Here is a 20,659-nt window from a genome sequence, read left to right on the forward strand (position 1 = left end):
GCAACATGTCGACCCCAACGAATCCCTCGAACGCTCGCACTCCAACTGGGCCAAACGGTGCCCCGCTGATGAGGATGCGTCGTCCCAAAGCGGCGGATCCTTTGGTTCGACCGAAGAGAAGGCCTGTCCCCAAACCAGCTGGCGCCACTCCCGGCGGCAATGGAACAGCCACCAAGACTCTTCCCTCACGGCCGTCCCACCCCCAGACGATCTTTCCGTCCGAGCGACCCATGCTTGAGCTTTCAAACAACCAAATGGCAGCGAATGGGTTCAGCGGCCCTTTGCTCAGTGATAAATACATTGATTATCCGGTTGTGACGACAAAGAGGGCTTTGATGGAGGGATTGAAGCACCACATCGCACGATTTGCATCGAAGAAGAGCGTCGACCCACGTGACGAATCACAGTTTACTCGACCAGTCCGACTTCACCGCCGCGACCCACGTTCACGAACTCATGATCCAAATTCGGGAAGGTCCGAGATCGATGGCCAGCCAATGGATGAAGCTGAACGCGAAGCCTTTGATGCTCGCAAGGCAGCACGCGAAAAAGAGCGCGCTGAGAACCTTTCTCAAATCGCTCCCGCCCTTGGCTCAACCTCGAAACGACCAAATGCCCCAAAGCAGAAGACGCAGCAGGTTTTCAAGTCGGACATGACCCCTGAAGAGATTGCGAGGGCACGTATCAAGTACGAAGAAGCATTGCCATGGCACCTGGAGGATTTCGACAACCAGCACACCTGGGTTGGAAACTACGAAGCAGCTCTGTCAGAGACACATGCAGTCTTTGTCCTCGACAATGGAAAGATGAGAATGATACCAGCCGAAAAATGGTACAAGTTCAACGCTAAGAGTAACTTCAAGGCTTTGACCATTGATGAAGCAGAGAAATTCATGGCCAAGAGAGTGAAAGACCCTCGATGGTTCATGGAAAAGCAGCAGCAGTTGGAGCAAGAAAAAGAATTGGCAACATACGCCAAGCAGCGCAAAGTCTACGCCGGAAAACAGGGCACAAATATCGGAAAGGGCGCGGGATTGGAGGCTGGTGAAATGGATTTCGAAGAAGATCGATTTGCCGATGACGAAGAGCATGATGACCTCTTCAATGAGGATGAAGATGCAAAAGATGCCGAAAAGAGAATCAAAGAGGACCAGCTCAAGGCGAATGTTTTTGATCTCAAGGACGAGAAGGAGTATGATGCTGAAGAAATGCGAGAGAAACGTGAACGAGAGGCCCGGCGTGTGTTGGGCAAGGGTGTGCGCAAGGCTTTGAAGAAGAGAGAACGGAACTTTGATTACAGCAGCGGTTCAGATGTCAATCCATACACGGATGAGGAGGTAAATTTTTACCTATTTTTGACAGCAAACCCAAAACTAACGTGGACAGAGCTCCGACGACAGCGAAACCGAACGGGCCAAGGAGGAGGAACGGAAGAAGGCAGAAGAAGAAAAGAACCAAAAAGAAGCGCTCTCCAAGGGAGCAAATACTCCCTCCGGTCGACCCAAGCATACAGACCCCCTGAAGAAAGCTTCCGCTGCTGGATCTCGTAAAAGGCTTGGATCACCAAACGCTTCCGATGCGAGCGGCACCGATACATCTCGAAAGAAGGCCAAAAGCATGCATCTCCCTGCGTCTCAACCCCCATCGCGTCCGATCTCTCCATCCGCTTTGCAGGTATGTACGAGCATTCTCCCTTGGTCAATACATACTGATTTTCTAGGGCAAGAAACGCGTGCGAAACATTGCTGGTGGCGCTGGATCTGGCAGCGATGTCGACACTGGTGTCGGATCTGGAGCTGAAATGACCGAGGGCGGCAAGATCAAGAAACTGAAACTCAACCCCCCTACTTCGGTTTCCCGTGGTGGCACTCCACAAGGGTCCCGTGCCGCAAGTCCTTTGCCTCGACTCTCCGGAAGCCGTGCCAACAGTCCCGACGGCCCCAGAGGTGAGTTCCAGTCAAAATATATTTTCCGTACAAGACATAAAACTAACAATTTGCAGCCAATCGTGTGTCGACTCCAATTTCTGGAACTCAGACGTTCCCCACGGCTGGGGAAATTCATGCAGCCATCCCAGCATCAGGCATCCTCAGCAGCGACCTCTTGAAAGTTTTCCGTCCTCGTATTGGTGAATCCAAGGAGAACCACCGGAGATTCATTGCCATTGTCAAGGACGTCAGTGTTTACGGAAAAGAGGATCGGATGCTGCGACCAGGTCCCTGGAAGGGGAACTAAGGTGCCCAAGGTAGTTCCAAGTCAAAATCATTTGTCGAATACTTTACATGTTTTCACTTTTATTTCCTATCGGCCGATCGCTGTCCAGCAGACACCTTGTGATTAGGAATACTTTAACTATGAATATCTTCTGCAGGTGGTCTATTCTGGTTGTTCATAGTTGTTCATAAAGAGCGCCTACCTAATATCCTTATCATGAGCAGCCATCTTTTACATATGTGCCAATGAACATTCTTACTAGCTTCGGGTGACTATCCAAATTTGATATCTCTGCAAGATGACTGAAGTGGAATACAGCAGATAGTCTCTTAGCCTGGGGACAACTAGGAGATCTCAGGGTGATATGATCTGTAGCTAGCATACTCGGTTATTGGCTCCCCTTTATCGGCCATCTGACTTGACTTCCTTAAAAGAACGGATGACTATGAGACACTCCTTCTAGGTAGTGTAATGCCTGGTCTTTGCTTTGGTCAAGCTGAAAGACATATATATATATATAAGCATTAGGTTTCATCGGTGAACGTGGGCTTACTGGACTTGGTCCCATATGGTGGGATTCCATCTAGGAAAATACCACTCCTAGTTCTCCACTGGACGCATTTGCAACCAAGTGGCAGGTTAGGAATCCCTCCACGAACCGTCACTTGAGCGATGTAAGGTTTCACGTGGGCAAGAGCCTTGACCTAGGCTGGGTTGACGCTAAACCCAAAAGCTCATTCCTTCGAATCGAAGACAAAAATCCTAGGACATGAATGGATCCTAGGTTAAGACCCTCAGTGAACAAAGTGAATGCCATTGCTACCTGGCCAACTCCATGTAGAGGTATCAAATGTGGATGGAAGCCTGAGGCCAACCAGGGTGTTCATTGGTAGAGGATGGGAGGACCCGTGGTTCCCGCATGGGTGCTAAGCCTTTAACGTGTTTTTAAGGTTGGTATAAATAGAACCTTGGTAGTTTCCCCTTGCAGTGGCCAGACTACTTCCCTTTTACCCTCTTTCACTTTCTTCCCTCGTATTAACCTACTACCTTACTGTTCCAACTCAAGATGCGGTTAACGGCACGCGTACTCCTTGCGAGTACAGGGGGGACATCATGGTTGCACAGTGGGCCCTGAATATGACTTTTGACCTGGAGGCGGAAAGATATGATTCACAAGCTCGAGTGTGGCCTTGATAAAGCTGTCGAGGGGTTACAATAAGATACCATACCGATAGAACTACGCAGGGAAAGGGTCTGTGGAAGACATGCGGGTTATGTGAACTAGGGGACCAGGTCTCCCTCCTTCTACAATGCACACTGGATGGAGCTCTGTGTCAAGAGGTTTTTTTTTTAAAGATAATACCACTAGTAAAGAGAACATATTCTAAATGATAATTCAAAAGAAAAAGACTAATAAATGTCATCACTCCCATTATAAACACAACGAACCAGGAGACGAAACTGGCTCGGAATCTAAAAACATAAATCACAATCATTACGTCTCAACCCAAGAGAACAATTAGTCTCTAGGATCTATATGCGAACAGAAAAATAAAATGCACGGCGCTCTAAAACTGCGAGACCGCAACAGCAACAGCTTGCGAGTCACTGTGGCTGATGCTAACGCTGATCTGCTTGACACCCGCTTGCTTGGCGGCGGCGGCGGCGGCACCATGAAGCTGAAGATATGTTAGCGTTGTCACTGGAATCATGGGGGTAATCATGCACTTACGTTAACCACCGGAGCGCCGTTGGCATCAACTCCGATCTCAATATCCTTCAGAGCAGCACCAGCACCCTTGCTGCTGACACCCAATGACTTGAAGACAGCTTCCTTGGCACTCCATCGGCCTGCAAACGAGGACTGCGGGGAGGCAGCCTTGCGGCAGTAGTCCTGTTCAGCCTGAGTGAAATTGCGCTCGACGAAGGTCTCATTTTCAATGTTGACGGAATCGATGTGCTCGACGTCCACACCGATCTTTGAGTTCTCCGTGGCATTAGCCTTGGCAAGGGACTCGAGGGTCTGACGAGTGCTTTCGGACTCCTTGGCTTCGGGGGCAGTGGCGGAGTACTTGAGCTCAGAGGTCTTCTTGTCGACAGACACACGGTAGTCGGGGTTCAGGAAGATCTTGTTCTGCTGATCATCTTCGTAAGGAGCCTTGCTCTTGGCAACGAAGATGCTGTTGTTGATCAGGCCGTTGTGGAAGTAGCGGTAGGCCTTCTTCTGGCGAGCCTCGACCTTGGTCTTGTAGGCCTGGTACTGAGCCTGGTCAAGAGTGGCATACAGGTACTTGGGGTGAATACCAATAACCTGCGCACCCTTCTGACCGAAACCGAAGGAGGTGACGGAGAACGCCTTGACACCATCGGTCTGGATGCTGCGGCTGGGGTAGACAATGTAGTCGAACTTCTCCATGACCTTGTCAACGTTATCAGCGTTACGGTTGCCCGGCACGAGACCGCTGTCCAAGACCTGCAAGCAGCCGTTGAACATCCAGGCACCGGCGGCACCCTTGGGGTGACCAGTGAGGTACTTCTGGAAGATACCCATCACTGCATTACCCTTGGTGCGTCCAAGGTGCTTCATCTGTTGGCAGATGACATCGGACTCGTTCTTGTCGTTTGCGACAGTCGAAGTACCGTGGAAGGATGCGATGTCAATGTCGTCAACTGTGAGACCCCAAGTAGCCATGGCACCACGGAGCGGAGCAATGCGAGGATCCTGCTTCCAGAAGTTGTTACCCAAACTGTATTGGGCGTCCTTCTCCTGGCGAATGGCTTCGCGCTCAATGTGCTGAGCACGCTCCTGCATGTACTCGGCCTCGTTAAAGGTCTCGTCGCTCTGAGCCTTCACGGCATCAGTCTCCTCCTGGAGGTACATAAGTTCGGCTTCTTGCCATTCGTTGATCTGCTTCTTGCGGAGATCCAATTGACGGCGACGGTACTTGATGTCCAACAGAGGGGAGGGGAATTTGCCGGGGTTCTCGCGGGCGGTAGTCAGGACACCCTGGCCAGGAGCGGGAACAGACCGTCCGATCTTGTCAGTGGCGGTCGTCGTCAGAGCAATGATACCGTGGATGGGCACACCCATGTCGAGAGCAAGCTGTGCAGTCATGATAAGCTGCATACCGCAACCCTGGGACTCCATGAAACCAGCGCGAGTGGTGGTAGTGGGTCGTGACATCTCTTGCGGGGTGCGACCGTGAGCGAATTCATCTTCAGCGTTGCTAGTGGCCTTCATGTTGGCGAACTCGTAAGAGCCCTCCTCCTGGAAGTCATCGAAACCTCCAACGAAACAAACACGGGCCTTGCCCTCGACAATGGTCTCGTAACCGATATCCACAGACTCAACAGCCGTGGCGCAAGCACCGACGGGAGTCTTAATGGGACCGGTAGAGGACAACAGCAGCATGTTGACCCAGGCGGACATGGTGTTGATGAAGGACTCCTGCAAGATATCCTTTTGCAGCGGCTTATCCATGAAGCGATCCTTGTACATACCGCGCAGAGCGTGGGTGCCACCAATACCCGAACCAATACAGTTACCAACCTCAGACAGGTGGACATACTTGTAGAACTCGTAAGGGTCGGTGATACCGGCGGAAAGCATAGCCTCAGCTGTGCAGACCAGAACAAAGAGGGTCACAGGATCCACCTGCTCGATGATATCATCGGGAATACCATATCGGCTGGCGTCCCAGCCTGTGGGCACCTGTCCGGCGACAAGACGATCGAACTGTAGCGCCTTAGGGATGAGCATAGTGGCGCCCTTGCGAAGACGGACGGTGTACTCTCCAGACTCGGGGATTTCAAAGATCTCAACCTTGTCTCCATGTTCACGCTTGAACTCTTCAGCTGTCTCCTTGGAAGACTCGAAGGGTTCGAGGTCCTCCTGGATGACAATTTCTTGAAGGAGCTGCTTCTTCTTAGGATCGTATCCCTTGAACAACTCAGGCTCGATAAGACGGATACCAGTGTGCTCCAAGATGTGCTTCTCGTACTTGGACTTGATATCCTTGTCATCAACGGGATCACCGGTCTTGGCATCAACCCAGCCAGAGTAGGCCTTGCCCTTGAGGGGACCGTTGTGGTGTTTAATCAGGCCCATGATCCATGCCATCTCAACACAGCCCTCCAATGAGAACTTGCCCTTGGATTCCATCTCCCATCGGGTACGGGAGTTACCCCAAGGACCGACTTCAGAGAAACCAGTGACAACGACCACCTTATCCAGGTTGACCATGCCCTTAAGAGACTCATTGAGCGGCTTGACTTCCTCCTCCCAGTCGGGCAGGTTGGGGAATTCAAACTTGATGTTGGCGCGGGGCTCTGCAACAACCTTCTTATAAAGAACACCACTGTCTTCGCCGTTAACGACCTTGTGCTCGATGGCGGTCTCCTTGATCACAGCCTGGCGGACATCGCTGGTCTCCATGATGTCGGTACGAAGCTTGGTCATCAGATCCTTCAGGTCAGGAATGAATTGCAGACCACCGTTGAGATCAGCAAAGACTGGGTCGAGCTGGCAAAGGTTGACAATGGCCGGGGACATCAGTCCGAGAAGGTTGAAAGCCATCTCCTGCTGAGAGAATGTACGGACACCCAGCTTCTCGACACCTTCAGCGACCATGTTGTTGCCGCTCATCAGACCAGTACCACGGGTCCAGCCAATGACAGCACCACAGATGGTGAGGTAGTGGCTCCAGTTCTCCGAGTACCAACGGTTGAAGAGAGTCTCCAGGGCAAGCTTGGACTCAGAGTACAAGCCATCATTACCAAAGGTGCCGTGGTTTGGCGACAGGGGCAGCACAACTTGAGCAGGACGAGTCTCGAAGCCATGAGCCTGCTTTTGGGTCTTGACCGAGCCCAAAAGACGGAGCAGGTTGGTCAACATGATACGGTGAGCAAGTTCGGACTTGGAATCAATAGAGTCGATCTCGCGGCCGTTCTCGGGGATGGCAGCAAAGGGAACGACAAAGTCCAAGTCCCATCCAAGACCCTTCTTGGTGTCGTAGATGTAGTCAACCAGAGCCTCAACATCCTGCTTGCTGCCTTGGTTGAACGGCACGACCACAAGCTGGGAACCACGAGCACCGTAACGGGCGTACATGCCCTGGTAGTACTCGGTAACCTCGCGCGAGAAGCGACTGGTGGTGACAACGACCTGAGCACCACCGCTGATCAGACCTTGGAGGACCTCGGCACCAATGGAACCGGCACCGGCACCGGTCATCAGAACATTCTTTCCCTGGAAGGTAAGACCGTCCTTAGCAGCCGATTCCAGCACATTCAGATAGACACCAGTTAGCTTCTTGTTGTAGTCCCAGCCGTGTTCAGTCTTCTTCTTCAGGTGCAGGAATGGAATGGTCTCCACTTTGCCAGGGCGGGTGGGAGTGGTGCGTTTGGCAGCACTACGACCGCCCTTCTTGGATTGGCCGTTCTCCTGGGGAATGATTTGGCTCTCGTTCATGCCGAGAGCGTGAACGACGTCCTTGTACAGTGTATCAAACTGAATCTGCGATGACTTGGAGAGACGATGCTGCTTGCGAATGAGCTTGTAAACACTCTTCAGGTCGTGCTGGACCTTAGTGCGGTTGCTGTACTCGGAAATCGGGCCTCCCTCAGCCATGTGCTTAACGTAATGTTCAAGCTTGCGAGCGCTGGTGCGAGGGGCTTCCTTGTAGCCAATGCTGCCACGGGCATCAATAGTTGTTTGGGGGCCAGTAGGCACAGCGACGTCCTTGTAAACTGGAGCCACCTCCAACACTTCGCGGCAGTTCTCAATGAGCTGCTGTCCAAGTTCCTTGGCCAGCTGGTACGTCTCTCCGCGCTCAGTTGGGCAGTTGTCGATGTGGTACTGCATGAAGTCGAGGAGGAGGGGGTTGGAGCGGTTCATGATGCGGATACACTGGCTGACAATTTCGCGGTCCACCACCTGCAAGCGACCAAAGATGATATCGTAATACATGCTCAAGGCATCTTGACGAGCCCAGTTCCATGAGGAGTCGTAGACACGGGCCTTCAACTGATCGAATGATGGCTCAATGCCCGAGGCGTAGAAGTCGCCGTGCTCTGCTTGCCACAAGTCCAGCTGAGCCTGCAGCGCTTTCTGGGTCTCTTGAGAGGTCACATAGGCCTTTTCGCCACCACGGAGGTCCATCTTGAGGTAGCGGGCAATAATCTCAAGCTGCTGCTTGAACAGAGCTCGCTGATCCTTAGTCAAGGCATCAATAGCCGCAGGGTCCATGACCATACCACCGCCGCCACCGCCGCCGTCACCACCGGCAACCGGAGCTGAAAGGTTAACTCCGGCGCTGGCGGCATACTTGTTGGTTACGTCGTCGAGGTAGGCCTTAGCATCCGCTTCCGATCCAAGACGAGCAGGGGGCTCCATGGTGAGAGTAAGCAGGAGCACACCATCCTGCCGGCCGGATCCCAGGCCCCACCGAGTCTCCAGGTATTTTCTAACAGAGGTGATGTTGAAGCCACCGGGCATTTTGGAGGAGACCATTCTGGCGATGAGGGAGGAAGACTGCTTGCCAAGTTGGCCGTTGAATGTGGCTTGCATCGAAGCACCCAACTCATCGAGGGGGACGTCCTCGGGCTTTTCAGGCGTGGAACCGAATTCCTTACCCAAGTCACCCAGGATTTCATTTTGTAATGTGGACTTGCCTATTCGCGTATTAGATTAGACCCCAGGTTCTATTTTTGAAGGGGGGATGCGCTGTACTTACCTCCAACAAGATCCTTAATGGCTTTTGACAATGGCACATCCGCAATGCTCTTCTTTAGCTTCTGAGCAACCAGTGTCCGCAGGATATCAACTGCTGTGACTGGGACGTCTTCCACTGAGGCAGCGGGGCCTGCACTGGGGGGTGGGGGAGGAGCTCCAGCTGCAGGAGCGGCAGCTGATGCTGCCGCAGGGGCAGCCGAGGAAGCGGGCTCTGCAGCAGCCTCTGGTTCTTCCTCCACGGGCTCGACATCATAGTAGATCTCATTGGCATCCTTATTATAGCAGAGAATCTGGCGCTGGACTGAAGTGGCAGCATCATAGGCCTCGTACTTGGAGGCTAGTGTCCGCCGGGCCATTCCTCCAAGGGTATCTGCGGGACCAATCTCGACAATGCGCTCGGTGCGCTGTTCGGCGAGGATCACATCTTGGGTCTCGATCCATCGGACAGGGGAGGCGAATTGGTAGGCAAGCAGCTCCACCAACAAGGTGTGAGCGAGCTCTTGTTCAACTTCCGGACGCATGATAGAAATATTGGGTATCAATTGATTAAACAGAAGGACGAAATTAGGACAAATGTCCGGGTTGGGCGCGACAAGAGTCGTAGAGTGCCCAGGCGGAGGAGGAAGGAGTGAGTAGGGAGGATGACTGGGAAGAAAAGTAATAGGAGAGAATTAGAATAGGAGTCAATCCTATGTATGAAAGGTATCAGTGAAAGTCCCCAAGATAAATTGGATTGATCCAGAAAGAAGAAGGGAAAAAAAAGGTGGGAAGGGAAATGGAGCACGGAGATAGATGTGGTATCAAATAATACCGGATGGTAATTTTCCCAGTTTTATCAACACATGTAATTCAAAGAATAATGAGAGAACAAAATAATGGCACCACTCACCCTATAGACAACGATGGAATTGGAAAGATGGTATTCGGGGAATAGGAAGAGTAATAATACTGATGATCCTATAAGAATTATTAAGTTATTGACAGCGAGATTCGGAGGAATGGGGAGGGACAATGTCAAATTGGTGAGGGCGTTGGGGTCGCAGAGCTCCGGCCGAAGGATCGGACACTAAGGAACGATTTGCGCGGCATTGCGTGTGGATCATTTTATAGCTAGCTGGGGTTTAAGGGGAACATACAACGTATGTTGTAGAGAGGAATGAATCCCAACGGCAATTACCAATCGACCCAATAAGATAGGTAGATGAGATTTTTAGACTGGTATTTAAATATTACATATGTACTACAAATCTAACGATATACAAATATCAAAACGTCAAAACGTCAAAAACACCAGGGGGAAAAAAACCCATATTTCTATGCAAATTACAATACATGGGTAACACAGTGTACTAATTCCCAACGGGTTCAACCCAAGTTCAGAACCCATTGGGGCGGGTCTACTACCACGCTAAACCTCTTTGAGCTGTCTGCAGTTCAACCAGACCTTTTTTTTCTTTCCCTATTGCTTTCCCCTTCAGGCTCAATTGTGCTCTCGACCTCTTTTTCTATTTTATATGTATATCTGTTGAAATTGTGTCCCTTTACTTTTCTTTATTCCCTTGATAATACCCCCCCTTTTTACTTTAGACCTTTAAACCTCAGGTCTTCCCAGTGAGCCCCTCCGGACCCGTGGCCGTTGTCCTTCAAATCTAACAGGAACAGGAAACCCCTCTTCAATCTTAGGGTCCCTCTGGTCTTTTCCCTCTTAATCTCTTTCTCTTACCTTTTAACAAAGAGAGAGCCACATCATGTACGGCACATTGACCGGTCCCCAAACCGGTATCAACACCCCTCGATCCTCTCAATCCCTCCGCCCTCTCATCCTCTCGCATGGATCCCTCGAGTTCTCTTTCCTCGTTCCTACCTCGCTTCACTTCCATGCATCGCAGTTGAAAGATAGCTTTACTGCCTCTTTACCCGAGCCCACAGACGAATTGGCCCAAGATGATGAGCCCTCATCAGTGACCGAGTTGGTCGCCCGCTACATTGGCCATGTAGCCCACGAGCTCGAGGAGGAAGACGACGCACAGGGCAACTTCTTGGATGTTTTGAAGCTCGTTATGAATGAGTTCGAACGTGCCTTCATGCGCGGCAATGATGTTCACGCCGTGGCAGCTGCGCTCCCCGGAATTGTTGCCAAGAAGAACCAAGTCGTTGAGGCCTACTATGCCGGGCGAGCTGCGGCGGGCCGGCCCACCAAGCCCTACGATTCGGCGTTGTTCCGTGCGGCATCCGAGGAGGCCGCGGGTATTTACTCTGTGTTCGGTGGTCAGGGCAATATTGAGGAGTACTTTGATGAATTGCGCAACATCTACACCACGTACCCTTCTTTTGTTGAAGAGCTCATTACTTCCTCCGCCGAATTGCTCCAATCACTCTCTCACGAGCCCGAGGCTAGCAAGCTCTACCCGAAGGGCATGGATATCATGCAATGGCTGCAAGATCGGGACGCACAGCCCGATATCGATTACCTGGTCTCCGCGCCCGTGAGTCTGCCATTGATTGGATTGGTTCAGTTGGCCCACTATATGGTTACCTGCAAAGTCCTGGGCCGCCAACCTGGTGATATCCTGGAACGCATCCTCGGTACCACAGGTCACTCCCAGGGAGTCGTCACCGCTGCTGCCATTGCAACCGCTACCAGCTGGGAGTCCTTCGCCACAGCAGCCCGTAATGCCCTGACCATGCTGTTCTGGATTGGTCTGCGCAGTCAACAAGCCTACCCCCGTACCTCTATCGCCCCATCCGTTCTCCAGGACTCGATTGAGCATGGCGAGGGAACCCCTACTCCCATGCTGTCGATCCGCGACCTCTCACTCACCGCCGTTCAGGAGCACATCGATGCCACCAACCAACATTTGCCCGAGGACCGCCACATCTCAATTTCCCTGGTGAACAGTGCTCGCAACTTTGTGGTGACTGGTCCTCCCATCTCGCTTTACGGTCTGAATGTTCGCCTGCGTAAGGTCAAGGCGGCCACCGGACTTGACCAGAACCGTATGCCATTCACCCAGCGCAAGGTTCGCTTTGTGAACCGTTTCCTCCCCATTACTGCTCCTTTCCACAGCCAGTACCTTGTTTCTGCCTACGACCGCATTCTCGAGGATCTGGAAGATGTTGTTGACATCTCCGCCAAGTCACTCGCGATTCCCGTCTTCCACACCAAGACTGGAGAGGATCTGCGACAACTAGGCGACAAGAGCATTGTACCCTCATTGGTTCGCATGATTACCCACGATGCTGTCAACTGGGAGAAAGCCACTGTCTTCCCCCGTGCAACTCACATCGTTGACTTCGGCCCCGGTGGCATCTCCGGTCTGGGCGTTCTGACCAACAGAAACAAGGACGGTACCGGTGTTAGGGTCATTCTCGCTGGTGAAATGGACGGAACCAATGCGGAGGTCGGCTACAAGCCGGAGCTGTTCGACCGTGATGAGCATTCTGTCAAGTTTGCCGTGGACTGGGTCAAGGAACACGGCCCTCGTCTAACACAGACATCTACTGGTCAAACCTACGTGGACACCAAGATGAGCCGTCTGTTGGGAATCCCTCCCGTCATGGTGGCTGGTATGACACCCACCACCGTTGCCTGGGACTTTGTGGCTGCTACTATGAACGCCGGGTATCACATCGAGCTGGGCGGTGGTGGCTACTACAACGCCAAGACGATGACCGAGGCCATTACCAAGATTGAGAAGGCTATCCCTCCTGGTCGTGGTATCACTATTAACCTGATCTATGTCAACCCCCGTGCCATGGCCTGGCAGATTCCGTTGATCGGTCGGTTGCGCGCGGAAGGCGTGCCGATTGAGGGTCTGACCATTGGTGCTGGTGTGCCATCTATCGAAGTCGCCAATGAATACATCGAAACTCTTGGTATCAAGCACATTGCCTTCAAGCCTGGCTCCGTGGATGCCATCCAGCAAGTCATCAACGTTGCCAAGGCCAACCCTAAGTTCCCCATCATCCTTCAGTGGACTGGTGGCCGTGGCGGTGGTCACCACTCCTTCGAGGACTTCCACCAGCCCATCCTCCAGATGTACAGCCGTATTCGCAAGCAAGATAACATTGTGCTTGTTGCCGGCAGTGGCTTCGGTGGTTCCGAAGACACTTACCCTTACCTCTCGGGTACATGGTCCGCCAAGTTTGGCTATCCTCCTATGCCCTTCGACGGCTGTCTCTTTGGGTCTCGCATGATGATCGCGAAGGAGGCGCACACCTCTTACAATGCGAAGAAGGCAATTGCCGATGCCCCTGGTGTGGACGATTCGGAATGGGAGAAGACCTACCAGAAATCAACAGGTGGTGTGATCACTGTTCTGTCTGAGATGGGTGAGCCTATTCACAAGCTGGCCACTCGCGGCGTGCTGTTCTGGCAGGAGATGGACCAGAAGATCTTCAAGCTGGACAAGGCCAAGCGTGTCCCTGAGCTGAAGAAGCAACGGAACTACATCATCAAGAAGTTGAATGATGACTTCCACAAGGTCTGGTTCGGTCGCAACGCCGCAGGCGAAACTGTGGATCTGGAAGACATGACTTATGCTGAGGTCGTTCACCGCATGGTGGACCTTATGTACATCAAGCACGAGTCGCGATGGATCGATCCCTCGCTCAAGCGCTTGACGGGTGACTTCATCCGTCGTGTGGAGGAGCGTTTCACTACTGCCGAGGGCCAGGCATCGCTGCTCCAAAGCTATTCCGATATTGATACCCCCTACCCTACCGTCGAAAACATTTTGTCTGCTTATCCCGAAGCTGCTGATCAGCTGATCAACGCTCAAGATGTGCAGCACTTCCTGTTGCTCTGCCAGAAACGCGGCCAGAAGCCCGTGCCTTTCGTTCCCGTGCTGGATGAGAACTTTGAGTTCTTCTTCAAGAAGGATTCTTTGTGGCAGAGCGAGGATCTTGAGGCTGTTGTTGATCAAGACGTCGGCCGAACCTGTATTCTTCAGGGCCCTATGGCTGCCCGCTTCTCCAACATCATTGATGAGCCTGTCAAGGATATTCTTGATGGTGTTCACCAGGGACACATCGCTGGCCTCCTGCGTGATGTCTACGGTGGCGATCGCACCAAGATTCCTGTCATTGAGTACTTCGGTGGGCAGCTTATGAATACCACTGAATCGGAATTCGACGGTTTGGTTGTTTCGGAAGAGCCAACCAAGACCAGCTTCCGCTTGTCCTCCACTGCAGCCTTGCCAGACTTGGACCGCTGGCTCGGTCTTCTTGCCGGCAACGTCTACTCCTGGAGACATGCTCTGTTCTTGGCCGACGTTTACGTTCAGGGTCACCGCTTCCAGTCTAACCCCATGAAGCGGATTGTTGCTCCCACCGCAGGCATGTATGTGGAAGTATCAAACCCCAATGATCCTGCCAAGACTGTTATCAGCGTGCGCGAGCCCTACCAGTCTGGCAAGTTGGTTAAGACAGTCGAAGCCAAGATCAACGAGAAGGGACAGATCAGTCTGACCCTATTCGAGGGTCGCACCGCCGAGAATGGCGTTGTCCCTCTGAACTTTTTGTTCACTTATCACCCCGAGACTGGATACGCTCCTATTCGCGAGGTTATGGGTGACCGCAACGATCGCATCAAGGAGTTCTACTACCGGATCTGGTTCGGCAACAAGGACGTGCCCTTCGACACCCCCACCACTGCCACCTTCAGTGGTGGCCAGAAGACCATCACTGCCCAGGATGTTGCCGACTTCGTTCACGCAGTTGGCAACACCGGTGAGGCTTTCGTTGACCGTCCTGGCAAGGAAGTATTTGCCCCTATGGACTTTGCCATCGTGGCAGGCTGGCAGGCAATTACCAAGCCTATCTTCCCTCGCACCATTGACGGAGATTTGCTGAAGCTTGTCCACTTGTCCAACGGATTCAAGATGGTGCCCGGCGCCCAGCCCCTCAAGGTTGGCGATGTTCTGGACACCACCGCCCAGATTAACTCTGTCATTAACCAGGAGTCTGGTAAGATGGTCGAGGTCTGTGGCACCATCAAGCGGGACAACAAAGCCATCATGCACGTCACCAGTCAGTTCCTGTACCGGGGCGCTTACACTGATTATGAGAACACCTTCCAGCGTAAGGACGAGGTCCCCATGCAGGTTCACCTCGCAACCAGCCGGGACGTTGCCATCCTCCGCTCAAAGGAATGGTTCCGCATGGACGACTCCGACATCGAGCTTCTGGGCCAGACCCTTACATTCCGCTTGCAGAGCTTGATCCGTTTCAAGAACACCACTGTCTTCAGCAACGTCCAGACCGTTGGACAGGTCCTTCTCGAGCTTCCTACCAAGGAGGTCATTCAAGTTGCGTCTGTCGAATACGATGCAGGTGACTCGCACGGTAACCCCGTGGTTGACTACCTCCAGCGTAACGGAACTTCCATTGAGCAGCCGGTCTACTTTGAGAACCCCATCCCGCTCAGTGGCAAGACCGCTCTGGAGCTGCGTGCCCCTGCCTCCAACGAGACCTATGCCCGCGTGTCTGGTGACTACAACCCTATCCACGTGTCGCGTGTCTTCTCCAGCTACGCCAACTTGCCCGGAACAATCACCCATGGCATGTACAGCAGTGCCGCTGTTCGCAGCCTTGTCGAGACCTGGGCCGCCGAGAACAACATTGGCCGTGTTCGTGGTTTCCAAGTCTCCCTGGTCGGCATGGTTCTGCCCAATGACATGATCACTGTCAAGCTCCAGCATGTCGGTATGATTGCTGGTCGCAAGATCATCAAGGTTGAAGCCAGCAACAAGGAGACAGAAGAGAAGGTTCTGCAGGGTGAGGCCGAGGTTGAGCAGCCAGTCACTTCCTACGTTTTCACTGGCCAGGGTTCTCAGGAACAGGGTATGGGCATGGAGCTGTATGCTTCTAGCCCAGTTGCCCAGGAGGTCTGGGACCGAGCCGATCGCCACTTCATGGAGAACTACGGTCTTTCCATTATTGACATCGTCAAGAACAACCCTAAGGAGCTGACTGTCTACTTCGGTGGTCCTCGGGGTAAGGCCATCCGGGAGAACTACATGGCCATGACCTTCGAGTCGGTGAACGCCGACGGATCCATCAAGTCTGAGAAGATCTTCAAGGAGGTCGATGAAAACACCGCCTCATACACCTACCGATCTCCCACCGGTCTTCTCTCTGCCACCCAGTTTACTCAGCCAGCCTTGACTCTGATGGAGAAGGCCAGCTTCGAGGACATGCGCACCAAGGGATTGGTGCAGCGCGACAGCAGCTTCGCTGGTCACTCGCTTGGTGAATACTCGGCTCTGGCTGCTCTGGCTGATGTCATGCCCATTGAGAGCTTGGTGTCTGTCGTGTTCTATCGTGGTCTGACCATGCAAGTCGCCGTCGAGCGTGATGCACAGGGTCGTTCCAACTACTCCATGTGCGCTGTCAACCCCAGCCGTATCTCCAAGACTTTCAACGAGCAGGCACTGCAGTACGTTGTTGAGAACATTTCCGAGACCACTGGCTGGCTGCTGGAGATTGTCAACTACAACGTTGCCAACATGCAATACGTCGCCGCTGGTGACCTCCGTGCTCTCGACTGCCTCACCAACCTGCTGAACTTCTTGAAGGCACAGAACATTGACATCCCCGCTCTTATGGAGAGCATGTCTTTGGAGGACGTGAAGGAGCACCTGGTCAGCATCATCCAGGAATGTGTCAAGCAAACCGAGGCCAAGCCCCGCCCCATCGCCCTGGAGCGTGGTTTCGCTACCATTCCTCTCAAGGGTATCGATGTGCCCTTCCACAGTACCTTCTTGCGCTCTGGTGTGAAGCCCTTCCGTTCTTTCTTGCTGAAGAAGATCAACAAGACCACCATCGATCCCAGCAAGTTGATCGGCAAGTACATCCCCAACGTCACTGCCCGTCCGTTCGAGATCACCAAGGAGTACTTCGAGGATGTCTACAGGCTCACCAACTCCCCCCGCATTGCCTCTATCTTGGCGAACTGGGAGAAGTACGAAGAGGGCAACGAAAATGTTGCGAAATAATCTATTCCTCTTGATATCCTCTTTATAATGTTGTGTTTTTGATAGACCATTTTTCGTTCTCATGGGTCATTATGTGATATGTCTCAAAGCCTTGGAGTTTTTATGTGCATGTATATGAGTTTTAAGTTTGCATTTTAATACAGTTTTTTCCATATTAGTTATACCTTCAGACTCTTGCGCTTCCTAGAATAAGTAGTGCCTGTATATTACAAAGATGAAACCTCAAGCCAAATGTATATATTCAACACCAAACTGTTATGGTAGTGGCAACATGCCACTAAATTGATCCGCCCCCTCAATGGGACTTACCCACTTTAATCGTTGGTCAGTGTATATCTCCACCACAGGCGTCCGTTCATTCAAAATCCCACTATCATCAAATATTCCAGCCCGAAGGACTGTAGTTTCGTCAGGATCTCCATTGGTCTTGATCTTCCGTCCAAAAAGCGGCGTGCCTATCCACTTTCGTCAGATGCTGTCTTCACAAAATTCAGTATAGATACATACCACAGTCAGGACAGTAATAGTTCTTAATACTGTTTCCACTATCTGAGGTCTTTGCCACTTCTTTCGGATTTCCAGAGATCTCCACATTTGCGTTTTTGACAATGAAATTGTAGCTATAGGCTGCCCCAGTGAGCTTGCGACAATCGAGACAGTGGCACAGTGCCTAATGGAAAATATTAGGTTGACTTGACCAAAGATTGAATCATATTGGTTGTACTAACCGATGCCAGAGGCTGGCCCTTGTATTCGACTCGGACCTTGCCGCAGAAACAACTGCCAACAGCCATTTTTATAGAAGTAGAGTAATATCTGATGTAGAGCGTCCGTTTCATGCAGTCCGCTATTTGACAATTCGGGTGGGGACATCAATGACTAATCTTCACTATGTACTTTTGTGTAGCGGTCCATTTATTTTCCGGGTTTCAACACTCAACTTCTCAACCAGTTGGTAGGTGGGCGTATCTGTTAGTCTCAATCGACCGGTGACTAAGGTTTTGGTGGCCCCAACAATAAAGTACTGAAGTATTGGAAACCATTATGATGATGACTCATGGATATATACACCTACAAAGGTACTATGTATATTAGCAGGAATGGAAATTATAGCACGGAGTAAACATGTCGGCTTATCACTCTACGATATACAATAGGTAGAGGCTTGACAGAAAAGCATTAAACGTACAGAGGACTTTTCTACATATGAACAAAGATATATTAAGGACATCATGATCGCCCCGCACGGTTGAGAGGACCCCAATTAGCACGAGGGTTGAGCTGGTACCGCACCAGTCGTTTCTTGGTATGCGCAGCAGACACCTGACGGCCTAGAGCCTCATCAAATACCACCTCAAGGGTACTAGGGTGAGGCCGCGTGACGGGCTGTGCAGATGCCTTTCCCTTCTCCGGCGCAGGCTGGGGATCGGCATCGGGGCCAGTCTTTGCAGAAGCAGAAGCACTTTTCCAGGAGTTTCGCGATCCGGATCGGTAGAGAGCGGCTTCAACCTTGGTGACCAAGTCACTGACGTCTCTGCCAGCCTCAACGGCAGACATCAGGTCTTTTTTGAGAAGCGATAACCATTGATCTTCATCGCCCAATTTACGCAGGTTTTCACGGCTCTTGCCCATAATCGCAGCACCGGCGGATCCGGGCTTCAAGGATGATTCCTTGATGGGTGATTTCTGACGGACCCATTCGCGCAAGATCTCCCAAATCACCTCCCAGGGCGCATCGGTGCGGATTGAGTTTGGCTTGGTGTGGCTGCGAGTGGAGCGATATCCGAGATGGCTGAGCGCACCGCGGAACTCGTCGATTGGAATGGTGGTTGCGTGGATAACCTTTGAGAGAGCACTGAGTGAGAAGAAGAAAGGGTATTTTTCCCGAGCGGCAACATCCATTCGAGGAACGATGGCAGGGTATGCGGGATCACGCTGGTTCTTTGTGCTTGGCGCAGGTTGTTTGGGAGAGGATGGCTCGGATGAAGATGGTGTTAGGTCCAGGTCCTCTTCAAGGGCAGTGGTCAACATTCCCTCAATCCGAGCACAGGTCTGATATGTTTCGGGATCAGCTCCAGGAAGCATGTCCAAGATTTTTTGAATAAAGTCAGGATTGTGTAGCCGACCGGCCCACATGGGTCCTGCAAGATGTGTTTTTGTGCCGCAATGCTCACAGTGCGGTCCGGCTGCGGGCCCCTGGGCCAGGCCGTGGTGGTATATGGAGTTTCCCTTGCGGTCCAATTTGGATTTGGTAGACCCAATGGGCTGTGTTGACCATGCGCCACAGCCGACATCGCAATTGTAAACTAGCATTGAGTTACCCGCGGTAAATTTGACCTGTGCGGGAGATTGATAGACCCGAACAAAGACGCGAGCGTAAAAGTCGATAGACAGAGACAATAGTGGCTCGATAGCCACTCCATACTTGGCCGCGGACATGGCAATGGCATTCAGAATCAATCGCAGACCACCTTCGTGGGAGTGGAGGCCTTTGACGGGGATACCGCCGTACAGAGAGAATGCTTTTTCCGAATAGCCGGTCGAGGCCCAGACACCGGCATCGGTGCAAGTAACACACAAAAGGCCACCATCTTTGGCTGCTTGCACTGCGGCATCCAGGAACGGAGATGCTGTGCCATATGGATCCAGATCAATGACGTCGAACTTGCTCGCAGTGTCAAGCCCGTACATGTAAACGCGAGCATCAGCCAGATTAGGTTGAATCGTTTTAAGGTTGTTGTAGTCAATGTTCTTCTTCATGGACTTTATTGCTGACCTTGACAGATCATTGGCTACGACCTTTGTGACAAATGGAAGCTCCGAGGCATAGCGAAGGGCGCGCAGTCCAGTTGCGGAGAGAGCATCAAGAATAGTGAAGGAACCTGTGGGTTGCTCTGGCCGAGCTTCTGACTGAGGTTCTTGATCAACCGCGGGAGCGGAGACTGGCTGGTCGTTTGTCTCTGTGTTTTCCTTGTGTTCTGCTTTGGGGGCGGGCCTCGGGTTCTCGGTCTGGTCGTCTTCACGCTTCCTTTTCTTTTCCCCATTGCCTGCCTGCTTCTTCAGTTTCTGGGCCGCTTTTTGTTTCTTCAGGTCTATGATGTGTTCTCCATGAGCGCGAATGGCCAGCACACTGAGGTCGCGATTAAATTGTTGGATTGGGTTGTAGAAGACGGATTGCATTTGGTCGTCGCTTTTGAGATCCTTCTTCGTTCCCTTGGAAGCGGCCTCTTGGGCAGGCGGGTTGAGAATTTTTGCCAGACCCTCTTTGATAACATGGTAATTGTCTCCCTGGTATTCCACCAGCTGGACCTGAGGAGCCTCCATGGCTCTAGAAGTGGAAAGGATTCGGACACAAGATCGGATCGAAGTGGGTGTCGAGCGGGGGAATTGGGCCAGAATAAGGGTAGGAATGAGTCTTCGCTTAGCGTAATTTGTTGCCGATCCAAAAATCAACGAGGGGTTCATGAGCGAAGCCTTTCGCTGCATGTCACAAGAGAACGTTGAATGCGACGGAGAAAAAGATTATACGCACGGACCAGTATGCAGTACACAGCAATACCTGTTTTGTAATTTATGTCAACTATAAAAGTATGTAGGATCAAGCAGTCTTGATTGCAGCTCGCATGTCACAGCTTATTATTGCGATGATATCAGAGGACGAGATTTGATATTTGTATAGTAGAAAGAGCAATATTCATGATGTCTTCAGGCTCTT

At 51.9% G+C, this 20,659-nt stretch overlaps 4 protein-coding genes across 4 annotated transcripts; 2 read left to right on the top strand and 2 right to left on the bottom strand.

Annotated features, from left to right (window-relative positions):
- Positions 1 to 5: 5 nt before the first annotated feature.
- On the top strand, positions 6 to 2,235 carry PEX2_051590 (transcription factor IIF subunit TFG1; the record flags this gene model as incomplete). The annotated part of the gene is made up of 4 exons (XM_016742434.1): positions 6 to 1,337; positions 1,387 to 1,674; positions 1,721 to 1,946; positions 2,003 to 2,235. 4 exons carry the CDS (start codon positions 6 to 8, stop codon positions 2,233 to 2,235), a joined length of 2,079 nt encoding a protein of 692 aa, XP_016592874.1.
- Positions 2,236 to 3,782: 1,547 nt separating this feature from the next.
- On the bottom strand, positions 3,783 to 9,468 carry PEX2_051600 (trifunctional fatty acid synthase subunit FAS2; the record flags this gene model as incomplete). The annotated part of the gene is made up of 3 exons (XM_016742435.1): positions 3,783 to 3,893; positions 3,947 to 8,886; positions 8,949 to 9,468. 3 exons carry the CDS (start codon positions 9,466 to 9,468, stop codon positions 3,783 to 3,785), a joined length of 5,571 nt encoding a protein of 1,856 aa, XP_016592875.1.
- A 1,227-nt stretch (positions 9,469 to 10,695) lies between these two features.
- Positions 10,696 to 16,944, top strand: PEX2_051610 (tetrafunctional fatty acid synthase subunit FAS1; the record flags this gene model as incomplete). Its single annotated transcript, XM_016742436.1, has 1 exon — positions 10,696 to 16,944. The coding sequence occupies one exon, from the start codon at positions 10,696 to 10,698 to the stop codon at positions 16,942 to 16,944; it is 6,249 nt and encodes a 2,082-aa protein (XP_016592876.1).
- Positions 16,945 to 18,174: 1,230 nt separating this feature from the next.
- Positions 18,175 to 20,268, bottom strand: PEX2_051620 (tRNA (guanine26-N2)-dimethyltransferase; the record flags this gene model as incomplete). Its single annotated transcript, XM_016742437.1, has 1 exon — positions 18,175 to 20,268. The coding sequence occupies one exon, from the start codon at positions 20,266 to 20,268 to the stop codon at positions 18,175 to 18,177; it is 2,094 nt and encodes a 697-aa protein (XP_016592877.1).
- Positions 20,269 to 20,659: the final 391 nt, after the last annotated feature.

The sequence above is a fragment of the Penicillium expansum genome, assembly GCF_000769745.1.
Source record: "Penicillium expansum strain MD-8 chromosome Unknown contig167, whole genome shotgun sequence".
Lineage (NCBI taxonomy): Eukaryota > Fungi > Ascomycota > Eurotiomycetes > Eurotiales > Aspergillaceae > Penicillium > Penicillium expansum.